Source organism: Salmo salar, chromosome ssa23, assembly GCF_905237065.1.
Source record: "Salmo salar chromosome ssa23, Ssal_v3.1, whole genome shotgun sequence".
Taxonomy (NCBI): domain Eukaryota; kingdom Metazoa; phylum Chordata; class Actinopteri; order Salmoniformes; family Salmonidae; genus Salmo; species Salmo salar.
The window spans coordinates 3,880,337-3,902,293 of record NC_059464.1 but is presented as its reverse complement, the minus strand read 5'-3'; the positions used below and the strand labels follow the sequence as shown (position 1 = coordinate 3,902,293).

The window sequence follows — 21,957 nt, the reverse complement described above, 5'->3', positions numbered from 1 at the left end:
CGCCTAATCTTAAAATGGTATGTACCCTATATCAGTTCACCAAATCAAAGCAGTCTTATCAGTCTACTCTGGCCTACTTGGAATAGACTACACAGCAAAAACGTTCATAATTGTAGATGTTGAATAGCTTTCAATCTCTGGGAAAATATCCACATCGATTAGTAGGCGTGAGTGTCGGAGAATGTGGTGATGAGGCTTGTGGAACCTTATGTTGGCAAGGGGAGCAATGTCACCATGGACAATTTCTTCACTTCACTGTCATTGGCAAACAAGTTGCTTGCAAAGAAAACGTGAACAAAGTGAGACGGGTACTCCCTCCCTCTGTGCAAGATAATGCACCTATACAGCTGTTGTACTCAACAACAGTGCTGAATAATGACAAAACAGGACACAATCAAGAGAAAACCGGATACTATTACACACTAAAACCAAACAAAGGTATGATAAAATGTGTCAAGCATGTGAAAGTTGTATCAACTGTTAGGACAAAGATAACAGAAAATGAAATCCAACTAATGCCATTCCGTGAAGATGCACGATCAAATAAACCTCACGTAGCAAATAAGGCATTATATTTGACCTCCATACAAAAACTCCTCTCTTGCTCATAAAAAAGAATTTGCGCCAAGTTATCCCTCTCAAAGCTCCTCACACTTGAGGATTTTTTTCAAAAACGAATGTGACTGACTGGCTCAAATCGATCTTAATTAGGAAAATTTGAAATTCAGTTTTTTTTACATAGGATAAAAGTAGAGATTCAGAGATACAAAATGGTATATCAAACACTACAGTTGAGGAACAATGGGAAAGTCCTTTTGTTTTTAAAGTTGATAAACTTGTAATCTCAGATTTGAGAAAATGGCCTTTGAATGTTTTGGTACTACTACTGGAGACCCCTTTTTTGTCTACACCCATTTAGCATCGTTCACACCCTCTTAACCTTTAGTCCCACCCATCTCTTTAAGGGTTGATCCAAGCGTTCTGTACTAACAGCAGTGAAGCACCCCTGTAAAATACTTATTATACTCCGATGTTGTGGTTGTGACCCAGAGACTCTTGTCCATTTATTTTGGGACTGTTCTTATGTCAGAAGATTGTGGAGTGAGTTAGAAGATCTTATTTTAAAAGAAACTACTATTAATGTTAATTTGAAAGACTGATTTATTTTGATACAAATTATATGGACCCTGATTTAACTTTCATTGTTAATTAGTTTATTTTTCATGGCAGATTCTTTATCCATGAAATGAAGTCGGGGAAGAACAAATCCCTCTTCACATTGTTTAAGACAGAATTTAAATATTATTTTGAAATTATCAGTGTAAAAACAATACGTACCATAAAACTTTGACAAGTTGAAAACGTATCTTGATATGTAATACCCCTGTCTGTTAGGTTTTATGTACTTTTGTTTGTAGATTTCTGTTTTTGTATTTATTTTGTTCATATTTTTTAAAGCACTCAAGCACCCAAGGTATCTTTCTAGCTACTCTAGACACAAATGAGAGAACAACTCATTGAACATTACTCGACCCAGCAGAGCTGGTTAGGCTGTTATTTTATCCAGACTGTCAGATTGTCCATTTGTAAATTCAGAGTGTTTTGCTCTCGGAGCGTTTAGAGCGCACACTGGATGCTCTGGCTAATGAGCAGGGTTGATCTGAACATTAACCTCATAACAGCAGTCAAGCACCCAAGCTAACTGGCTAACATTGGCTAGCTTGCTAGTTACTTCCAGACACATAATGAGAGAACACCCCACTCTGACCATTTTACTTGACCTAGCAGAGCTGGTTAGGCTGTTTTCATGTTATCTAGAGTGTTGGTGACTGCAACTGTGCTGCTGGCAACAATTTAATTACACTTTTGCCGATGTTTACTGACACCGGCCCTATTCAATGGGTGTTGAGCATTTATAAATTCAGTTATTCTGCACTCTGGCACACTCAAACGAGAGTCTTTTGTTAAGACATTTAGCTAGCTAGGTAAACAATGAAACATAATCCAACTCATGATGTTACTACCCTGCATGAATCTGCAGGTAGCTAACTAACCAGGTTCAATATTAAGTAGCTAACATTAGGCTATAACTAGTCAAGCAAATGGCTCTGAGATACGCATAATAAGATCATACATGTAACGTTAGCTAGCGAGCTAGATAGCTAACGTTAGCTAGCTAGCTAACAGTACACTAACTTGAAATGAAAAGACTGTCAAAATTAGAAATGTGTAAGATCTGTAAATGTAGCTAGCTAGACTATCTTATGCATCATGGATGGACCATCTCCTGTCGGATGTCATGGTTGCCCTTAGTTTGAAGATGTAATCCAGAGACAGGCATTTTTGCCATCTCCTTAGCTATCATACTCAAATTCCACTGTTTCGAAACTCGGTCCTCCAGAAAGTGGAGAGCATACACATAACGTTAGCTAGCAAGCCAGCCAAAAAACACGTTTTGATAAAAAAAATTGTTTAGGTTCAAATGGCTCTCCTGTGAAGTAGTGACCCGTGACATATGCCTAGTTTCTTGAAACAGGTCACAAATAACTTCTGTTAAAGGGATGAGAAGATAAAGAAAACACCTTTAGGTTTTACAAAGTGGGAAACGTTCAGAAGAGGTCATTATATCTATATTTTAATGCATTTGATTTGTTTTTGACTAACTTGAATAATTTACAAACTTATGACACACATACTGAAAAAGCTGAATCTTTATTAAAAGTAAATACTTAATAGGCCATACCATGCCGTGTTGGTGTACTACCCTCATCCTCCATCTGCTAACAATGAAGAGAGATTTTGATAGAAAACAGAAGTGCAAACTGGTGAGCACCAAGTTAATAAGGTATCTGAGAAACTGTTAAGTAATGTGAGAATGCTCAGTCATTAGAAAAAAATAGAACAGAAGTAAGATTCTAGGTTTAAGATGAGACAGTGAAATGTTTAGTGCTAAAAAACTAACCCTCCAAAAATTCTCACAAGTCAAAATGTAGAATATTAAAGGTCGACTCAGCGATATGACGTAGATGTAAAAAGCATAGTGGGTCAATTTCAGCAACAACTCGGCTGTTTTGGGCCCGTGGTGAAGCGAACCCGTGCACATGCTCAGATACTGCATGCGACTGTGTGTGAGAGAGAGAAGTCTTGCATCTCGCTTATCGCAATATCTGCGGTGCTGCTTGTGGCAATGTCATCTCCCAGAGTCTACCTTTAAGTCAATCTTACAAGAAGGAGAAAAGAGATTTAAACACAAAACATTCTTTGCTACTTGAACAATTTGCATCAGTTGAACAAGTCTGTTCTCATTATTATTCTCTTTGCCTGGTAAACAAAGCATACATGGGGGTAAAGATATTGCAGTGCTGTACTCTACTTAAAAAAAAAAAAAGACTCCAGAGTCTCCAGTAACCTTTGCTGATGATGGGCCCTCTGGATTTCGCAGCCTTGTTCATCTCAGGCACTCAAAACAACATGGCACATTTTTGAACAGCCGGTAATACTCCTCTTGGATCTGGTAAAGTCAAATGGAATGGCGAATGTATTACACGCATTAGTTAGCATCAGTGTGTGGATGAGGTAAAATATGACATTTTTATAATGAAGGAATGCTAAAGTAATTACAAATAGGGCCAGAAGTTGTTTATCTCCTGACCATATGATATGTCCAGGCAAAACTCTGCGCCCTGCGTTTCTCCTGGTCAGGTCATGTGGTCAGGAAAAACTTCTGCCCATAATTATGAACCTATTTGAGAGAAAGGTTTTACCTTTCTGGACAACACACAGAGGAAGATGAAGATGAACATCCCTTGGAAAGCGTTGGCAATGGTGAAGAGATAGGCTGTGAGGGTAGTCTCGTTGAGAATGTGCAACACGCCAAATGTCCAGGTGGCGCCCAGGACGAACAGAAGGGCAAGGGCACCACGAGCACAGGACCTGGAAGGACCATATATGGTTTTGTCATTGTTAGCCATATTCTGACTTGATGTACAGTATGTGTGCTTAACTAAGGCTCATACAATCAGCTTAATGCTAACGTTTGTAGCTCAAGTTCTGCCCTAAAGTAAAGTATCTGCTCAATATTCAATACTTCTGTGTGACAATTTTACTAACTGTAGTCATCTTTATTTTTTATTTTTTTTACACATGTTGAGTTTTCCTCAACAAACACTGGGTCTTTGGCATAAAGTCAATACATTCTTGGGATGTTTTTATCAAGCTTACCTTATGTTTTGGTAATGGCTAATCTCAGGCTTCTTCACAGCAGTGTGTCGGTACACTTTGTAAATGATCACTCCAAAAGCCAGGAGATTGACCTTAGACCGGATAGACACATACAAAACCATGAGAAACAACCTAGGACTACTGCAATATGTTCTTTGGAGTAAACAACTTTTTGATGTAATTGTGGAATGTCATCAACTTTATTACCCATTACTGACATGCAAAATGATAACATGTTGTAAATGATTTAATCAGTGTTTCCAGACATTTCTGAAAGAAAGGAAATTCTTGAATGTCCAATAAAATTTGTGAAAATGTATTGAAAATAATATGATGAAATTAAAATGTTGAACCTTACCAGGATAATCAAACACGCTGGCCCAATGAAACTCCAAATAAAGTTATTTTCTGTGCTCAGCCAACACCTTTGAAACATAAAACATTATTTAACCACATGCTGGTGTGTAGTGCTACAACAACACCTAACAAGCACACCCCATTTTTCTACTTACACTTTATTGGTACCATAATACTTGGAGCCAAGTGTAGCCGAAATGGCCACCACCACTGCAGGGCTTCCATATCCAAAGATGTAAAAGTTGCGATGCAGGAATCCTTTGTTGTAGATGACACCGACCACTATCAGATACAGATGGATCCCCTCAATGCACATCCAGGCAAACGCCGCTAAGAAGAAATAATGGAGAAGCCCAGCAATGATGGAGCAGAATAGCTGAGGGCAGACAAAGAGAAACAAAATTGACCTTTATCATATTAGACAGACTTACCATCTATGAAATCGTATAAGACAAGGGTGACTGCACATGTAAACAAATGCAAATGAGATGCAGACGGAGGCACAAATACACACACAGGTTCACTTTATTCAACATACTGTCTGGCTACGTTCAAGAATATACTGTTCAATATTTATTGGAGCCGAAGTGCAGTCAGTGCTCACTTTATGGGTGTTCATATTGATCCCGACCAGAAAGATGAACTCAGCCATGAAGAGGCTGCAGCACAGGTTCTTGTGAATGGTGGTTCTGGTACTCTGTATCTCACTGAAGAACCAGAAGGTGAAGATGCACATGGACAGGCAGATGATGGAGATGATCATTCCCAGCTGAGTGATCCTGGTCAGAATGTTGTAGTGGGCCGCCATCTGAAAAGAAGAACCAACACAGCGGGAAGGCGAATCATTTTTACAGCTCATATTCCCCCTCTCCGTGCTTCTCCCCTAGTTTTGTTGTTGTCAGAAAATAGAAAGTGACATCTCATTTGAAAGCTTCAGCCCTTGTGGTTTTGGAAATCAAACTCAAATCTTACTGCTGGCAATGTCATAAGAATGCCCTGTGCTTTTCAAATGGGTGTGTTCCTATGTGAATTTGCACATGTTTAGAACGACACCATTAGGTAAACAATCTGACTTTCTTTTTCTTTTTTTTATCCTTTTGTAACAGTAATTGGGGACATATTTTATTTCAAACCTAGACTTTCAAATCTCCTTTTCCCCAAACAAAAAAGCTGTACATTTCAGTTTTTTTAGCCTGCAGTATCTCGGTACTTTATGAGGGTAGTATACAATATTATGTGTTGTTTAGAAAAGGCCACCGGAAGGCGTCAGAGTTTGAGAGGTTAAACCTACAATCTAGTAGGTGTGGTTGAATGGTATAGCCCCCAATACTATGTATAGAGCCTAAAAGGTTGTGGGTTCAATCATCATTCACATTTTCTATTCTCCTGCCCTATATCCCTCTATATTTATGTGCTGTCTGAATAAACAACAAAAAATATAAGAGGGTGCAATTCCACTCTCCTTAAAAAAAATATATAAATACAAGTTAGCTTGTCTTTTCTATAAAAAATCACTTCCATTTTGCCTTTCATGCAAGATGTTTAGATCACCAACAAGACAGCCACAGGGGAATGGAATACATTCATATGGATGGTATGGACACTTACGTTGGCCCGTCCAGAAGACATAAGAATGGCGAAGTGTGTGAGGTGATTGCAGGAGCATGTGGTGGTGGTGCTGTTGACGTGAGTTTGCTCACAGCCCTGTGTGGCCCAATGGCCCTGCATGCTGGCCGGATCGTACTCCCAAAAGGCACATTTGGTTACATCATCTTTAGTGTCAATAGGCTTCAAAAGAAAGGGAATGAAATAGGATAGGAATTGGATATGTTATGGCAAAATATGTTTTTGAAAAAGGTACAAAATAAATGGGGTGGTTCGTGTAAAACAAATGGCTACCTTATGATTGTGGAAATACTGAACAACCATACCATGCCTGCATGCACTTTTAAACTAACAGAGGGCCATACACATTAATCACAACGCTCCATAACTTAACTTAAATTGTAACACAAATCTCCTATTGACATCAAAACAGGATTTACAGGAGTGTTGTAATTTTGTGTGTGTCACAATTTAGCGGTCTGCCACTGGAGAGATAATGGATGAGTCTAGGCTGTCTGTGTGACTGCAAACATACCACTGTGTGTCTGAGAGTGAAGGTCACATGGTCCACCTGGTACATGTCAGCAGGTTTGATGGCAGCCGCTATCACCCGAGAGTTCACAGTGATTTCCCCTGTTTCTGCGTAGCTCGTGTAGTCTGTAACACCAGGGTCAGTGTTTGGTTTCAGGATGCCACCGACACTGTCATACCGCAGGAAAACTATGGACACACTTCCTGATGTACAGAAAAAATTATATTGAATTTGAATGTAGTAATATTGAAGTTTATGTCAGATGTTGATACTGTAAGTGCTAGTGTCTGGTTCTACATTTGACAAATGTAGAGGTTCCCCCAAAAACAATAACATTTGACTTGTTACTTTGATAAGATTCTCATCACATTTAAATGCATCTTTAGCTGACAATAATGCCTTAATGTTGTCATAGTGAATGTTTTTTTCCCTTTTATCTGATCTCTTACCATTTTTGTTTCCCTCATGCCTTTTAGGATTTAAATTGATACGATCTCCTCCCATGGAGACAGAGAGCTCGGGTTTCTTAGTTTGCTGGACATCAAAAGTGTAGAGTTTAATTTCTGTATATGAAAGAACAGAAATTATTCAGTTGAGTGGAATAATAATTGTCTGATTAATACAGCATCTGCGTCAATAGAGAACGGATTTCCAATAAACCTAGATCTTAACAACACATAAACACTTTTCAGCATAAAACTGACTTTAACCACATAGCATCATCACCTGCAGAAATGTTTTTATACAATCAAAATGGATATGGTCAAAAGTAAGCATTGTGGCCTCCCGAGTGGCGCAGCGGTCTAAGGCACTGCATCACCGTGCTTGAGGCGTCACTACAGACCCAGGTTCGATCCAAGGCTGTGTCACAGCCGGCCTTGACTAAGAGACCTGTGAGGCGGCACACAATTGGCCCAGCGTCCTCCGGGTTAGGGGAGGGTTTGGCTGGCCGGGATTTCCATGTCTCATCGCGCTCTAGCGACTCCTTGTGGCGGACCGGGTGCCTGCAAGCTGACTTTGGACACCAACTGGACGGTGTTTCCTCTGACACATTGGTGCGGCTGGCTTCCGGGTTAAGCGAGCAGTGTGTCAAGAAGCTGTGCGGCTTGGCAGTTATGGAGGACGCATGGCTTTTGACTTTTGCCTCTCCCGAGTCCGTAGGGGAATTGCAGCGATGGGACAACACTAACTAACAATTGGAGAGAAAAAGCGGTAAAAGTAAAAAATAAATAAAGTAGGCATTGAATAGCTTTTGGTGTTAGAGTTGGATGTAAAGGAGAAAACACATTGCACCAAATGGCGGTCTGCTGTTCATCTGCCGTTTGTTCACCATTCGTTCAGCGCTGTGTGTTTTAGGGACCAACCGCCGACCATCTAACTGTCGACATTTTCTCAGGTTTCTACATGTAGAATCGGTTTGCAAATTACGGTTGGCACTCTGTTCAGAGGTGCCAAGTACAATCGGCCATTAGGCCTGCATAAGACTTTTCAGTCATTTCAACAGTAAATCACTGAATGCACAGAAAAAAAATAAGTTAATCTGTTTTACAGCATTATTGCTGTGGATTTCACAGCATTATGGGTAAAATTATGAAAATAGTGTTATTACCTATAATTGGAAGCCTCCAGTAAAAATGAATCCAACATACTGTACTTCTTTACAGTAATATCTTATTCCTACTGTAGATTCAAATGATCGGTTTCAGGTGCCAACCTCATACTGTCAGGTGAGACATAAAGCTAGACTATTTTAGTAAAATATCTTCTTGAAGCTGCTGTGAAGTGGAAGAATATTTTCAGCAGCTGCTGGGTAGGTACCTTGACTTGTTTATCTTTATTGCTAACCAATGTTGAATTACTACATGTTTTCCTAGCTAGCTAGCTGCCTTACATTTGCTAGCTAGCTATAATAAGCTAGCTCAAGCTGACACAAGCCATTTCGGTCCGCTCTAAATTGCTCATAAATATATTTCTGTGACACCTAGAAAAAAAAAAAAAATAAATCACCCAGATAATGATTGTTGTGATGATAGGCGTCGCTGTACCGCAGCCGCTGAGTGCCATAGAGAATAAACTGAGTACAGATTCGTAACCATTATGTTTTCACCATTTCTACAGAGAAAATGGCTCGTTTCTAGCAGTTCAAAGGATATTACCCATATTACCGGCACAACATTATTCTTTTTCGGATTGAAGGGCCGCATTTTACACATAAACCACAGCTTCAGCGAATGACTAGTGCACCGATGTTGTATTGAGGTGCTTTCCGATCTAAAGTGATTCCACTGGGGAGCTCTATCACAGTGTCACCATTGGTAGGTAGTAACGTGGCCAATAATTTTTCCTCCCAGGATTATATTTCAAGTAAGATAACAGCCTACAAAAGAAATTACTAATATTGGTAGCCATCTAGATGTCCAGTGATACAGTATGCTAAATGGGGAGAGCATGAACGGCAACAACACCGGGACAATGTCCTCCTTACCTGTCACTGTTCACTCGGCTCTCAGCTGTGCAACATTCGTCCGTATCCATATATCCTCTCAAACTTTGTTGCATAATGTTACAGTATTAGCCAAACCTGTTCACTTTACCAGTAGTATATAAACATTTGGTGGCAGAGAAAGAAAGGAAAATGTTGTGAGTCTGGTATATCAATATTTTATTGGATTGAAATAGGTGAATCTAGCTGTCTTATTTGTATTTGTTCAATGCCTCCATTGATTTCATAAACTACACAGAAAATATAAATGCACATGCAACAATTTCAAATATTTTACTGAGTTACAGTTCATAAGGAAATTTGTCAATTGAAATAAATAAACTAGGCCCTAATCTATGGATTTCACACATTTTCACTGAGAATACAGATATCCATCTGTTGGTCACAGATACCTTCAAAGAATAGTTAGGGGCGTGGATCAGAAAACCAGTCAGTATCTGGTATTACTACCATTTCCCACATGCAGCACGACACATCTCCTTCGCATAGAGTTGCTTAGGCTGTTAATTGTGGTCTGTGGAATGTTGTCCCACTCCTCTTCAATGGCTGTGCAAAGTTGCTGGATATTGGCGGAACTGGAACACGCTGTTGTACACTGGGACATTTTCAGCTTCTAGGAATTGTGTACAGATCCTTGCGACATGGGGCCGTGCATTATCATGCTGAAACATGAGGTGAAGGCGGCGGATGAATGGCACGACAATGGGCCTCAGGATCTGGTCAAAGTATCTCTGTGCATTCAAATTGCCATCGATAAAATGTAATTATGTTTGTTGTCCATAGCTTATGCTTGCCCATACTATAACCTAACCGCCACAATGGGGCACTCTGTTCACAATATCGACATCAGCAAACCGCTCGACCACACGACGCCATCAGTTGAAACCGGGATTCATCCGTGAAGAGCACACTTCTCCAGTGTGCCATTAGCCATCAAAGGTGAGCATTTACCCACTGAAGTTGGTTACAACGCCAAACTGCAGTTAGGTGAAGACCCTGGTGAGGACGGTTAGCACGCAGATGAGCTTCCCTGACAGTTTGTGCAGAAATTCTTCAGCTGTGCAAACCCACAGTTTCATCAGCTGTCAGGGGGGCTGGTCTCAGACGATTCCGTAGGTGAAGAAGCCGGATGTGGAGGTCCTGGGCTGGTGTGGTTACACGTGGTCTGCAGTTGTGAGGCCGGTTGGACGTACTGCCAAATTCTCTAAAATGACGTTGGACGTGGGTTTTGGTACAGAAATTAGCATTCAATTCTCTGGCAACAACTCTGGTGGACATCCCTGCTGTCAGCATGCCAAATGCATTCGTCCTCAAACTTAAGGCACCTGTGGCATTGTGATGTGTGACAAAAATGCACATTTTAAAGCGGCCTTTTATTGTCCCCAGCACAAGGTGCACCTGTGCAATGATCGTGCTGTTTAATCAGCTTCTCCATATCCCACACCTGCCAGGTGGATGGATTAGCTTGGCAAGGGAGAAATGCTCACTAACAGGGGTTTAAACAAATGTGTGGACAAAATTTGAGAGCTTTTTGTGCATATGGAAAACTCTGTGATCTTTTATTTCAGCTCATGAAACATGAGGGCCAAACATGTTTTTATTTAACTAGGCAAGTCAGTTAAGAACAAATTCTTATTTACAATGATAGCCTACCGGGGAACAGTGGGTTAACTTCCTTGTTCAGAATGACAGATTTTTACCTTGTCAGCTCAGGGATTGGATCCAGCAACCTTTTGGTTACTGGCCCAACGCTCTAACCACTAGGCTTCCCGCCCGCCGTTCTCAACCCCTACAATAACCCATTCTTCCAAGAGCTCACTGAGTTTGAATGAAGCCCTTTAGTGTGGTAAGTACACACACACCACACACACACACACACACACACACACACACACACACACACACACACACACACACACACACACACACACACACACACACACACACACACACATTCTTGAGCCCCCACTGGGAACTGTTGGAGCTGAGCATGAGAGTGGCCTGGGGGGCCCTTTCTTGCTGTGCAGTTGTCACAGCGGCGGCAAAAGTCCTCCACATCCCTCTTGTGCTGCCCCCAGTAAAAGCCCTGACGGAGGCGGCGGAGTGTTTTTTGTGACCCCAAAGTGTCCAGTCCCCACCTCCGCCATGAGTACTCTGGAGCACAGCCTCCCGCAATGCTTTTGGGACCACCACCTGCCACCTCTCCTCTCCCATAGCTGACTCCTTCCATGCCCGCTGTAGCACGCCATCAGCCAGCCGCAGTCTCTCAAACTTTTACCACAACCCTTTGGTCGCGAGTGAGAGCGCTGTCACCTCTTCCCATGGTGGCCTCACCTGCACCTCTACCCACTGTAGCACTGGCTGTAGGTCTGTGTCCCGTCCCTGCTGCTGCCCCCATTCAGCCACGTCGACAGTCTGCAGCTCACAGCAGACCGGCCTGCTCGCCCGGCACACTGTGGCACAGACCCCCTCCTCTGCACTCAGCGCTCTCTCCCGTCCCTCTCTCCGTTCACAGTGGCGGCAGCCATCTGCAGTACAGGGCCGACGGGACATGGCGTCGGCGTTGGAGTGGCGTGCCCCTGCCCTGTGCACCACTGTGAAGTCATACGGCTGAAGCTCCTCCAACCAGCGTGCCACCTGTCCCTCCGGCTCTCTGAAAGACATGAGCCACTGGAGAGCAGAGTGGTCAGTCCTCACAGTAAATGGCAGGCCACTCAGGTAGTACTTGAAGTGTTTGATGGAAGCCACAACAGCCAGGAGCTCCCGCCGGGTGACACAGTAGCGGCGCTCATGTTTGTCAAATGTTTTGCTGAAGTACGCCACCACTCTCTCCCCCTCTGGCCCCATCTGGGCCAGCACCCCACCCATGCCCACATTGCTTGCGTCTGTGTCCAGGATAAAGGGCAAGGTGAGGTCAGGAGGGCGAGCACAGGGGCCCCGATCAGTGCACGTTTGAGGGTTTTGAAGGCCTCCTCACACTCCACTGTCCAAGTGAAAGCCTTGTCCTTCGGCAGCAGGCGGTTCAGGGGAGCAGCGACACTTGAGAAGCCCCGTACAAACCTCCTGTAGTACGAGGCCAGGCCCAGGAAGCTCTTCAGCTGACGCTGGTCGGTGGGGTGGGCCAGTCTCGGACAGCCCCCACCTTGTCCTCCATGGTGCTGATCCCCTCCTTCCCCACTTGGTGGCCCAGGAAGGACACCTCTCTCCTCATGAAGTGACACTTCTCGGGGTGGAGCTTCAGACCAGCGGCAGCCACCCGCTCCAGCACACGCCGTAGCGCCACCAGGGCTGACTGGAAGGAGCTGCCATGGGTCAGGATGTCATCGAGGTATACCAGACACTGCTGTCGGGGGATGCCATCCAGCACCCTGTCCATCAAACGCTCAAAAGTAGCTGGAGCGTTGCACAGGCCGACGCACAAGACCTTGAACTGCCAGTGTCCCCTGTTAGTGGAGAATGCAGTTTTGGCTCTGGCCTCTGGGGAGAGGGGCACCTGCCAGTAACCACTGCGGAGGTCTAGTGAGGAGAACCAGGAGGACGCCCTAACCAGGTCCAGCGACTCATACCCCATACCCCATACGTGGTATGGGGTATGAGTCCTTCCTGGTTACCTCATTCAGCCGCCTGTAGTCCGCACAGAACCTCAGCTTGCCCCCCTTCTTAGGAACCATGACAACTGGCGCCGCCCAGGGGCTGTCTCAGGACTTGATGAAGTCTGCCTGCTGCATCTCCAACACAGCCTTGTCTGCCGCCTCCTGGCGTGCCAGCGGGATACGGCGGGGACGCATCTTGATGGGTCGAGCATCACCTGTGTCGATCTTATGCTGCACCAGATGAGTCTGACCCACCTCTTCCTCACTCAGTGCAAAGCTGTCTCTGAATTCAAACAGCAACTGCCACAACCGTTCCTGCTGCTCGGGGTCAAGACCAACACAGTTCCTCCCCCATATCTCCCTCACTGCAAACAGTGTCCTCTCCTCTCCCATTTGTGGTAGCTGGGCTGGGGGGGTGCGGCCCGGGCTCACGGAGGGCTGTGTCGTGGAGGTAGCTGGGGGAATGTAACACAGCCGTAGGTGACAGGGGGGCTGGGGAAAAGTCACACACAGATGTGGGGGAGGGGGGCAGCCATGAGTCTCTGCTGCTTTAACTGTTGGCGTAAAGGGTTTGTTGGGTTGAGTGAATGTGATATTAGGGGGGGGGCATGGTGACTGCCGACCCTCCCTGGAAGCTCAGTGTGCCCCCATTTAGGTCTAACTGGCAGCCTGTGCTCCTAAGAAAGTCCAACCCCAGGATACAAGGGTCCTGCACAGCCGCCACCCACAAAGGATGACGCACAGACCTGCCCCCTACTGTCAGAGTCATTATTCCCCTTCCTTTCATGGGTGCCAGCTCACCTGTGACTGTGCGGAGCTGCATAGTTGTGGGCTCACACTGAGTCCAACCTGATACAATATCTGGCCTCACCAGGGTCACTGTGGACCCCGTGTCCACCAGGGCAGAGCAGGGCACCCCCTCCACAGTGACAGGGACATGACAAAAGTCCCCAACACAGGTCCGGCCCACCACAACAACAGGCTCCGTCTGCTTGCCCTCGTCTGCTTCTGGGGGAAGTGGAGGCTTGCTTCCCTGTCTGGGCCGGTGGGCTCCTCCTGAAGAAGATGGTGGTTGGGATAGAAAGCCAGGGGTCTGCACTACCTGGTCTATGCGGACCCTGAGCCATTTCCCTTAGCTCTGGGCGACTTGGGGCATTCCCGGCGCAGATGGCCTGGCCGGGGACCCCGGCGTATGTTTCGTTCCGCCTGTAGCGACACAGCACAAATGAGTTCTGTCATATCACCCACCCATGCAGGCTTTTCCGGGTCTGGGCTGCTCTGCCCCCCAGCTCGCACAGAGGGTCTGCCTCCCTGCACCCCCACCAAAGACCCAGCTGAAGCCCCAGCCCACACCAGCTCCTTCTCCAACGCCATCTGCAAGGCTATCTGCAATGACTCAGGATGAGCCAGCTGGGTCTGTATGCGCAGCTCCGTAGGAGAAAGCGCCTGTATGAACTGGTCCCGTGCTAGCTCGCTCTGCACGGAGGGGGGCATGTGAGCATATGCCCGCCGAGAGAGGCTCTCAATGTCATTAGCCAGCACCCGTAGAGGCTCTCCAGGCTGCCTGCGTCTATTACTCAGTTCAGAGCGCAGCAGCCCGGGCTGTACACACTGTCCATAGCGCCTCCTCAGTGCTCCCACTAAGGCACCATAATCGCGTCTGTCCTCGGGGCTAATCAATATCAAACAGGCCAGAGCATCATCCGTGAGGCATAAAGCCAACTGCAGTGCCCTATCTTCATTCGACCACCCCCTAAAATGAGCTAATAGTTCAAAATGTGCATGAAAAGCTTCCCAATCCGCCTTACCGGAATACTTTGGGGTCTTAACGGATACGGACACAGCCGGGGCTGGGCGCCGCCATGTTCGTTTACATCCTGAGCCCCAGATTCCTTGTCCTGCCACGTTGACGTCACCCCTTCGGTCCACCCACCAGAATCTGCGCGAAGCACAGTAGACAAAGCACTCATGCCCGCTTCAGCCGCCATCATTCTAACGTCCTCCCTCAAGTGGCTTCTGGGATCCGACGCCCTGGCGATCTCCTCAGCCAGATCCTCCGACGTCCATGCACACGCATCTCCTTGGCCATAATCGTCCCCTACCTCCACCTTCACTTTTGGATTCCCTCGAAGCATTTTCAACCCCAATCTCACCTACGGTAGCTAGCCACCGAAGTCAGCTAGCTAGCTAACTTTTATTCACGTTTTTACTTCTGACACCAAAGTAATGAAACAGCAGGGAGCAGGTCTTGAACCCTCGACCTTCAAGCCCGAAGTCCGGTACGCTATCGACTGTGCCACAAAAGCATGCTCGAGCGGCAGAGTCGATTTCCGCGCTTATAAACCCAGGGTCGTCACACTACTCCCTCCTTTCAAAGAGCGCGTCCTCGCGCTAACTTGTGACTCTACGTCTTACAGGAACGCGCTCACCGGCCAAGCACACGCACTGTTGTGGATGCAAGGTCCGATCACTTCCGACACCAATGTAATGACCTCACTAGATCATAAAGGAACAATTGTCCAGACAGAGGATGGAGTTAACGAATTGACGGTTTATTAACCCAACACACAAACAGGCTACTGTTTGGCCGTAGCCCACACCAAATAAATGAAAGGTACCCAACAAACCAACCGTGACCTTCTCTTGTGAAGCCCAGACGTAAGAGAGAGAACAATGGCTAAACCCGGTCTTAACTTCCAATGCTCCATCCCCCTGCCCAACCCCCCTCCACGCCATTCCGCCAACCACCAGGCTGCCCGGTATAAGAACATTCCAGGCATTCCCGTGATTGGCAGATAGCAGGTTGATTGGCATGACCCCACGAACACTGGTAAGTACAACACAACCCACTAATAGCCTAAAACATAACCCACAGCTGTCTGTGCGGGTCGCTACAGTATGTTCTTACCTTCTTGTCATGCGGCCCAAACTTGGCACCGTTGGCCTGTTGTAGTGTCTCACTTCTGGCCTTGTTTAAAACAATAACGTTACATTGAAATGAAGTACTGTGCAAGAAAGAACAGATAGGCGAAGTCTCATCTGGGCTAAGTTAATGTAACGTTAACTTGCATACCTCCATGGCTATCATCCACATGGTGTGGTGTATCCATTGCTGGGACTGGCCATTGCTAACTGAAAGACGTACCAGATTAGCTACATGAATAAAGGGGCTATTTTCTCCTCTGAATGTACATATAATGTTAGTTAACTAGCTAGCTAACAACATTGACTAACTGACGTTAGCAAACCATCTAACGTTAGTAAGCTAGCTAGCTAAGTAACTTGGCTAGCAAGGACACAATAAGATAGCAACTTAACAGCATTTACCATAATTTAGCTAGCTAGCAACGGCCATGTTCATGTTTTAGCTAGCTAACGTTATCAAGCTAGATAGCCAAGGAACGTTAATTAGCTGGCTAGGCTAGCTAGCTAGCTTGCGTTATTGTCGTTGTTGACATTACACATGTAAAACTACACAGAAATTAAGGAAAGTAGAAACGTTACTTGAACAAAAAAAGTTGCATTCCAATCTGGTGCATGAACAGCCGAGAAAACTAAAAACGAGAAACATTTTCAAACGTGTTGATTTGACCATTGTTTTACTAGATAACTAAGGTAACTAACAAGGTCCAACGTCTTCGCTGAATGATCCACTTTTTCCATGCATGATTCAAAATCCAGGCTAGAGAATTGGTGCTTCATCTATTGATATCTACAGAATGGGTGCCGCTAGTGTGTTATTGTTCAGTATTTCTAAATGTTTGGTTCTGATAAATAACAATTATTACACAGAGGGGTATCCTACGAAGCAAGCTAGATCTACTCAGGGTTTTCTAAAGCTAACCAGCATCAGTGAGCTTCACATTCCAGCTCAGGCTTCATCTGTACTACAACGGTGGATATTGCTCATCTGCCTGCCGCTCTATCAGGCTTGTAACTGTGCATTTCATGTTGCACATGGCTAGTCGAACGCCAAACTCTTCATTGAGACAATGCTGAAACATCAATCCATGGGCACATTTGTGCTGAAATCAAAATGAAGAAGGAAAAGTTATCTTGCAAATTCAGCAGTCTATGGTGTGAAATAGGCTTTCAGAAGTGCCATCTTCATTTTATTACTTATCATTAATGCCGTCTTTGGTGTGCTTATCTATGCATGAAGACCTTTTTCACACCTATAGATAAAATAATCTTATTTTATTTGTCATATAAAAGTTAATGTGCGTTAAATTTCAAATGCATTCTGTCATTAAAGGTTGAGTAGCATAAATGTCACCACACTTAAAACTAGTATGGGCTATGAGGGAAGTTAGCGTCCCACCCGCGGTTCAGCCAGTGAAATAGCAGGGCGGCAAATTCAAAACAACAAAAATCTCATAATTCAAATTTCTCAAACATACAACTATTTCACACCATTTTAAAGATACACTTCTCCTTAGATTATGTTAGGACATTAGATTATGTTAAGACAGTGCCTAAAAAATAAAAGCCACACAGCCATTTTCCAAGCAAGGACAGGCGTCACAAAAAACAGAAATACAGCTAAAATTAAGCACTAATCTTTGATGATCTTCATCAGATCACACTCCCAGGACTCAATGTTACAAAATACATGTATGTTTTGTTCGATAAAGTTCATATTTATATCCATAAACCCCATTTTACATTGGCGCGTGATGTTCAGAAAATGTATTCCCACCAAAACTTCCGGTGAAGGAGCACAGCAATTTACAAAAATACTCATCATAAACGTTGATAGACTTTACAACAGTTATTTATAGAATTATAGATATACTACTCCTTAATGCAACCGCTGTGTCAGATTTTAAAAAAGCTTTTCGGCGAAAGCACATTTTTCAATATTCTGAGTACAGAGCTCAACCATCAAAGCAAGCTATACAGTTACCCGCCAAGTTCTGGAGTCAACTAAACTCATAATTAGTATTATAAATCTTCCCTTACCTTTGTTGATCCTCATCGGAATGCACTCCCAGGACTCCCACTTCCACAAGAAATGTTCTTTTTGTTCAAAATACTCCATATTTATGTCCAAATACCTCCGTTTTGTTCGCGCGTTCAGGTCACTAATCCAAAGGCATAATGCGAGAGCGTAGAACCAGAGACGAAAAGTCAAATAGTTCCATTACCATTCATAGAAACATGTCAAATGATGTTTGCAATCAAACCTTAGGGTCTTTTTAACATAAAACGTCAATAATATTCCAACCGGACAATAGCGTATTCATTACATAGGAAAAAGAAGGAGAGGCGCGCCAAGTGCCCGCGCATTAAACAACACACTGGTCCCAGGCAGTCCACTGATTGATTGAGCTCCTATTCTCTGCCCAGTAACAGTAGATGGATGAAACAAGTTTCTAAAGGCTGTTGACAACCAATGGAAGCCTTAGGAAATGCAAAAGGACCCCACAGACACTGTAGTTTGAAGAGGGATTAGATAGAAGAAGTACAACTCACTTCCTGGTTGGATTTTTTCTCAGGTTTCTGCCTGCCATATGAGTTCTGTTATACTCACAGACATCATTCAAACAGTTTTAGATACTTCAGAGGGTTTTCTATCCAAATCTACTAATACTATCTATATCCTACGTTCTGAGCCCGAGTAGTAGGCAGTTTAATTTGGGCGCGTCAATCATCCGAATTTCCGAATACTGCCCCCTGTCACTAATTAACATATGGATTTGCACTAGTATGCACATCAAAAGACCCAATGCAAAGTTACACCTCACTTTTCTATTTTTCTTTCAGAATTCTGAAGAATGCCAAAGTCACGTCTAAAAATGTTTTTCTGGGGTGTGATGTAATATGAAGGACCTGGCAAGCCAGCCTATTCAATTACATTTTCAGACAATTCTACAAGTAAATACTTTATGAATATATTGTTAGAAATCAACTTGCAAGGTTACTAGCCAACTAGCCTGCTAACGTTAGCTATATTAGTCAGCCTGCTAACGTTAGCACTGAATGAGTCAGCCAGTCACTATCAACACCTAGTTTACAGCTACATTAAAGTAATCTAGTTATCTTAGCCAGCCAGCTAATTTTAGCTATTTCGCCAACTAGGTATTAGCCTAGCCAGCCTAGCAAACCGCCACGGTTTGCAAAATAAATGTAGGAATCTATGTTATTCAATTATTGCACCCACACTGCTCGTGAGCGTCACCGTTGCCAAGGTCTAAAATAGAAGTCATTCCTATTTCTGACGCAGATCGCTGCAAGTCCTGCCTCTCCCATCTCCTCGTGGGTTAATAGAAGCAGGTACCCACGTGCCATCTCCTCATTGGTTATACCCACGTGGGTGATTGAAAAACGAACTTTGTTGCCGGTCGTCGTGGTAATACTATGAAAGTTTAGATGCCAATCACCATATAAGTTCAAAGATGAAAAAGCCTGGATGGAGGAGAGATGACTAGAAATGATTCGGTTGACTGTTTTATGTGTGGATTAATTGTTGGAGTAGAGGACCTTGTGCATTTCAGGTAAAATAACAACTCAATGTTTATATCCCAGGACAAATATGCTAGCAACAGCAAGCTAGCTAAATAGGACAAATTAGCTAGCAAGTGCAAGCTAGCTAGCTAGCTAAATTGCCATAGATGTTTAATGCTTTTCGACCTGTCCCCAAATTAATGTAATTGGTTCAGAGTTTGTTTTGATATTTTAACCTGTTTGTCGTGATCACGTTTGGTGTGGGGGGACAAAATACATTTATGCACGATGGCGCACGCGTGCTGCCGGTTTGGGTTCCGTCTTACAGATTGATGGCGGGGGCCAATCCGATGGTAAAACTTTTAAAAGAGTGCAGGCTGTGTTAGATACCAAAGCGAGGGGGAGGCGGGCGCTTCACCGGGTCGAGGGAGAGTCAGGGAAATCCAGTAGCTACACTACATGACCAAAAGTATGTGGACATCAAATATCTCATTAAAAAATCATGGGTATTAATATGGAGTTGGTGCCACAATTTTTACACGCTAAGAGCCTCAGCACTTGGCAGTCCTGTTCTGTAAGCTTGTGTAGATTACCACTTCGCAGCTGAGCCATGTTGACCGGAGCAGCTCTAGCAGGGCAGAAATTTGACGAACTGCCTTGTTGGAAAGGTGGCATCCTATAACGGTGCCACGTGGAAAGTCACTGAGCTCTTCAGTAAGGCCATTCTACTGCCAATGTTTGTCTATGGATATTGCATGCCTGTGTGCTCGATTTTATACACCTGTCAGCAACGGATATGGCTGATATAGCCAAATCCACTAATTTTAAGGGGTGTCCACATACTTTTGTATATACAGTGTATAATAGCGAGAAAAATCTCAAATAAATTGATTCCAGATTGCAGTCACCTAGTGCGCTAGCACAAAGCCAAGGTGGTGAAAAGTTGACAAAACAAAAAGGAGAACAGATGAGGTACTACACAAATACATGTATGATTTTCTCTTTTGTTTTGAGCCCACGGCAGGAAGGCACCAGAGCCTGTCATGCAAACGGGGTTCCTACTAGATAACACGGCCACAATGTCTGTAAAGAGCATGAGGTGTGGCTAATGTTAGCCAGCTTGAGCTAGCTACCAAGCTAGCTTACGAAGGATGGATGTTAACTTCCTGTTGAACGCTTTTTGGCTTCTTCTGTGGGGTTTAAGAGGTGCTGCCACCTACTGTAACGTAGCGATAAACACTTTTCTTCAAGTGAGTGAGGTGGTTTAGGGAGTGGAATTTATTAAAAGGAGCAGTTTGGATTGCCCCGAAAATATAGAATATATAATCAATGGAAAAAATGTAGGGTATCTTTGGGCATAATCAATATAATCTACTTAAACTGTAAATTATTAGGTGTATCCTTTTTGTGTCATCCTAGATTATTTTAAATTAATTATGTCCACGTGTAGTTGTATTGTGTTTTTAAATTGGCAAATAAATCGAATCAAATTAAAATCACAACAAATGTAAGGTACTTATAGAAACAACAAAAACAGCTTGCAGCCTCTGGTTGGCTGGGGTTAGCTTGAAGGCGGCAGGCCGAATTTGAGATTAGAGAAATTCCTTGCTATTGTCTTTCAAATTAACTCATGGCTGGATGGCTTGCCACAGGTTTATAGCTGTCCTCTGAGGCGAAATGCCAGAGATGCAACACCAGCCTGGCAAGGGGCGGAAGGTAGCCTAGTGGTTAGAGCGTTGGGTCAGTAACCGAAAGGTTGCTGGATTGAATCCCCGAGCTGACAAGGTACAAATCTGTTCTGTCCCTGAACAAGGAAGTTAACCCACTGTTCCCTGGTAGGCTGTCATTGTAAATAAGAATTTGTTCTTAACTGACTTGCCTAATTAAATAAAGGTTCAATAAAATAATAATTTGTGGTCCTATGAGTGGGTGCTACCCGCCAGAGATACAAATGATGTCTTGAACAGCAAACACCGCTTACCCGCTGGTGATAGGAATTTATAGCCGTGGGTGTGGGAATGCGGAAAATAGCAAGCGGGTGGGCATTTCTGGCATACTGGCAAAGGATCTGGCTGACACTGCCATTCCAAAAATTGCTGCTGTGGCTTCTGCTAAAATGAGCTGTCACCTCAGTGTAACAGTTGGGGTAATGGGGCAATTCGGAGTACAACGCATTTCTCATCCCTGGATTGAGGTATGTTTTCTGAGACATATCTCGCACTAGCTCCGCTGTGTCTTATGCTACACAGGAAGCCTGTCCTATCTGCAGCAAGCAGATCTGCTGGCTAGCTGTACTCTAATATAAGTTTCCATAAACCTGCATCACTTGTGGTATAAGTAGAAGAGTAGGCACTGCAAGAAGCCCCTGGAATGAAGCACAGCTAGTGGTGCCTGCTTTGATTGGTCGAGATTCCACAACGCAGTGGACCACTCTGGACCCATCAACTCATGTCGATTGACTCATTTTCAGCAGTCTACTTTTTCAAAAGTCATAAACTATCTTTTAAAATATGTGTGCCTACCTAGTGCAACCTGACCACTTCGTGACTGTCATGATTTCCTCAATACTTTACTGAAAACCGTGTGCCCAAGCCGTTCAAAAGATATGGTTCATTTTACCAGAGATAGGCTGTTGTTTTTTTTTATTGCAAATTCGAGGGAAACATTAGATAAATAAACCATGTCGTGGGCTTTTTTTA

General features: G+C 44.1%; 1 protein-coding gene across 2 annotated transcripts in view; it reads right to left on the bottom strand.

Moving 5' to 3' along the window:
- Window positions 1–2,693: 2,693 nt before the first annotated feature.
- Window positions 2,694–21,957, bottom strand: part of adgrl4 (adhesion G protein-coupled receptor L4) — a 34,008-nt gene continuing 14,744 nt past the window's right edge. The window contains exons 8-17 of one of the 2 annotated variants that reach the window (XM_014168617.2): window positions 7,165–7,278; window positions 6,719–6,918; window positions 6,187–6,366; window positions 5,183–5,386; window positions 4,734–4,954; window positions 4,580–4,646; window positions 4,222–4,313; window positions 3,765–3,933; window positions 3,410–3,511; window positions 2,694–3,220 (exon numbers count right to left, since the gene is read on the bottom strand). In XM_014168617.2, the coding sequence (XP_014024092.1) occupies window positions 3,449–3,511; window positions 3,765–3,933; window positions 4,222–4,313; window positions 4,580–4,646; window positions 4,734–4,954; window positions 5,183–5,386; window positions 6,187–6,366; window positions 6,719–6,918; window positions 7,165–7,278 (1,310 nt within the window). In that variant the 3' untranslated portion in view covers window positions 2,694–3,220; window positions 3,410–3,448. 2 annotated transcript variants of the gene reach the window in all.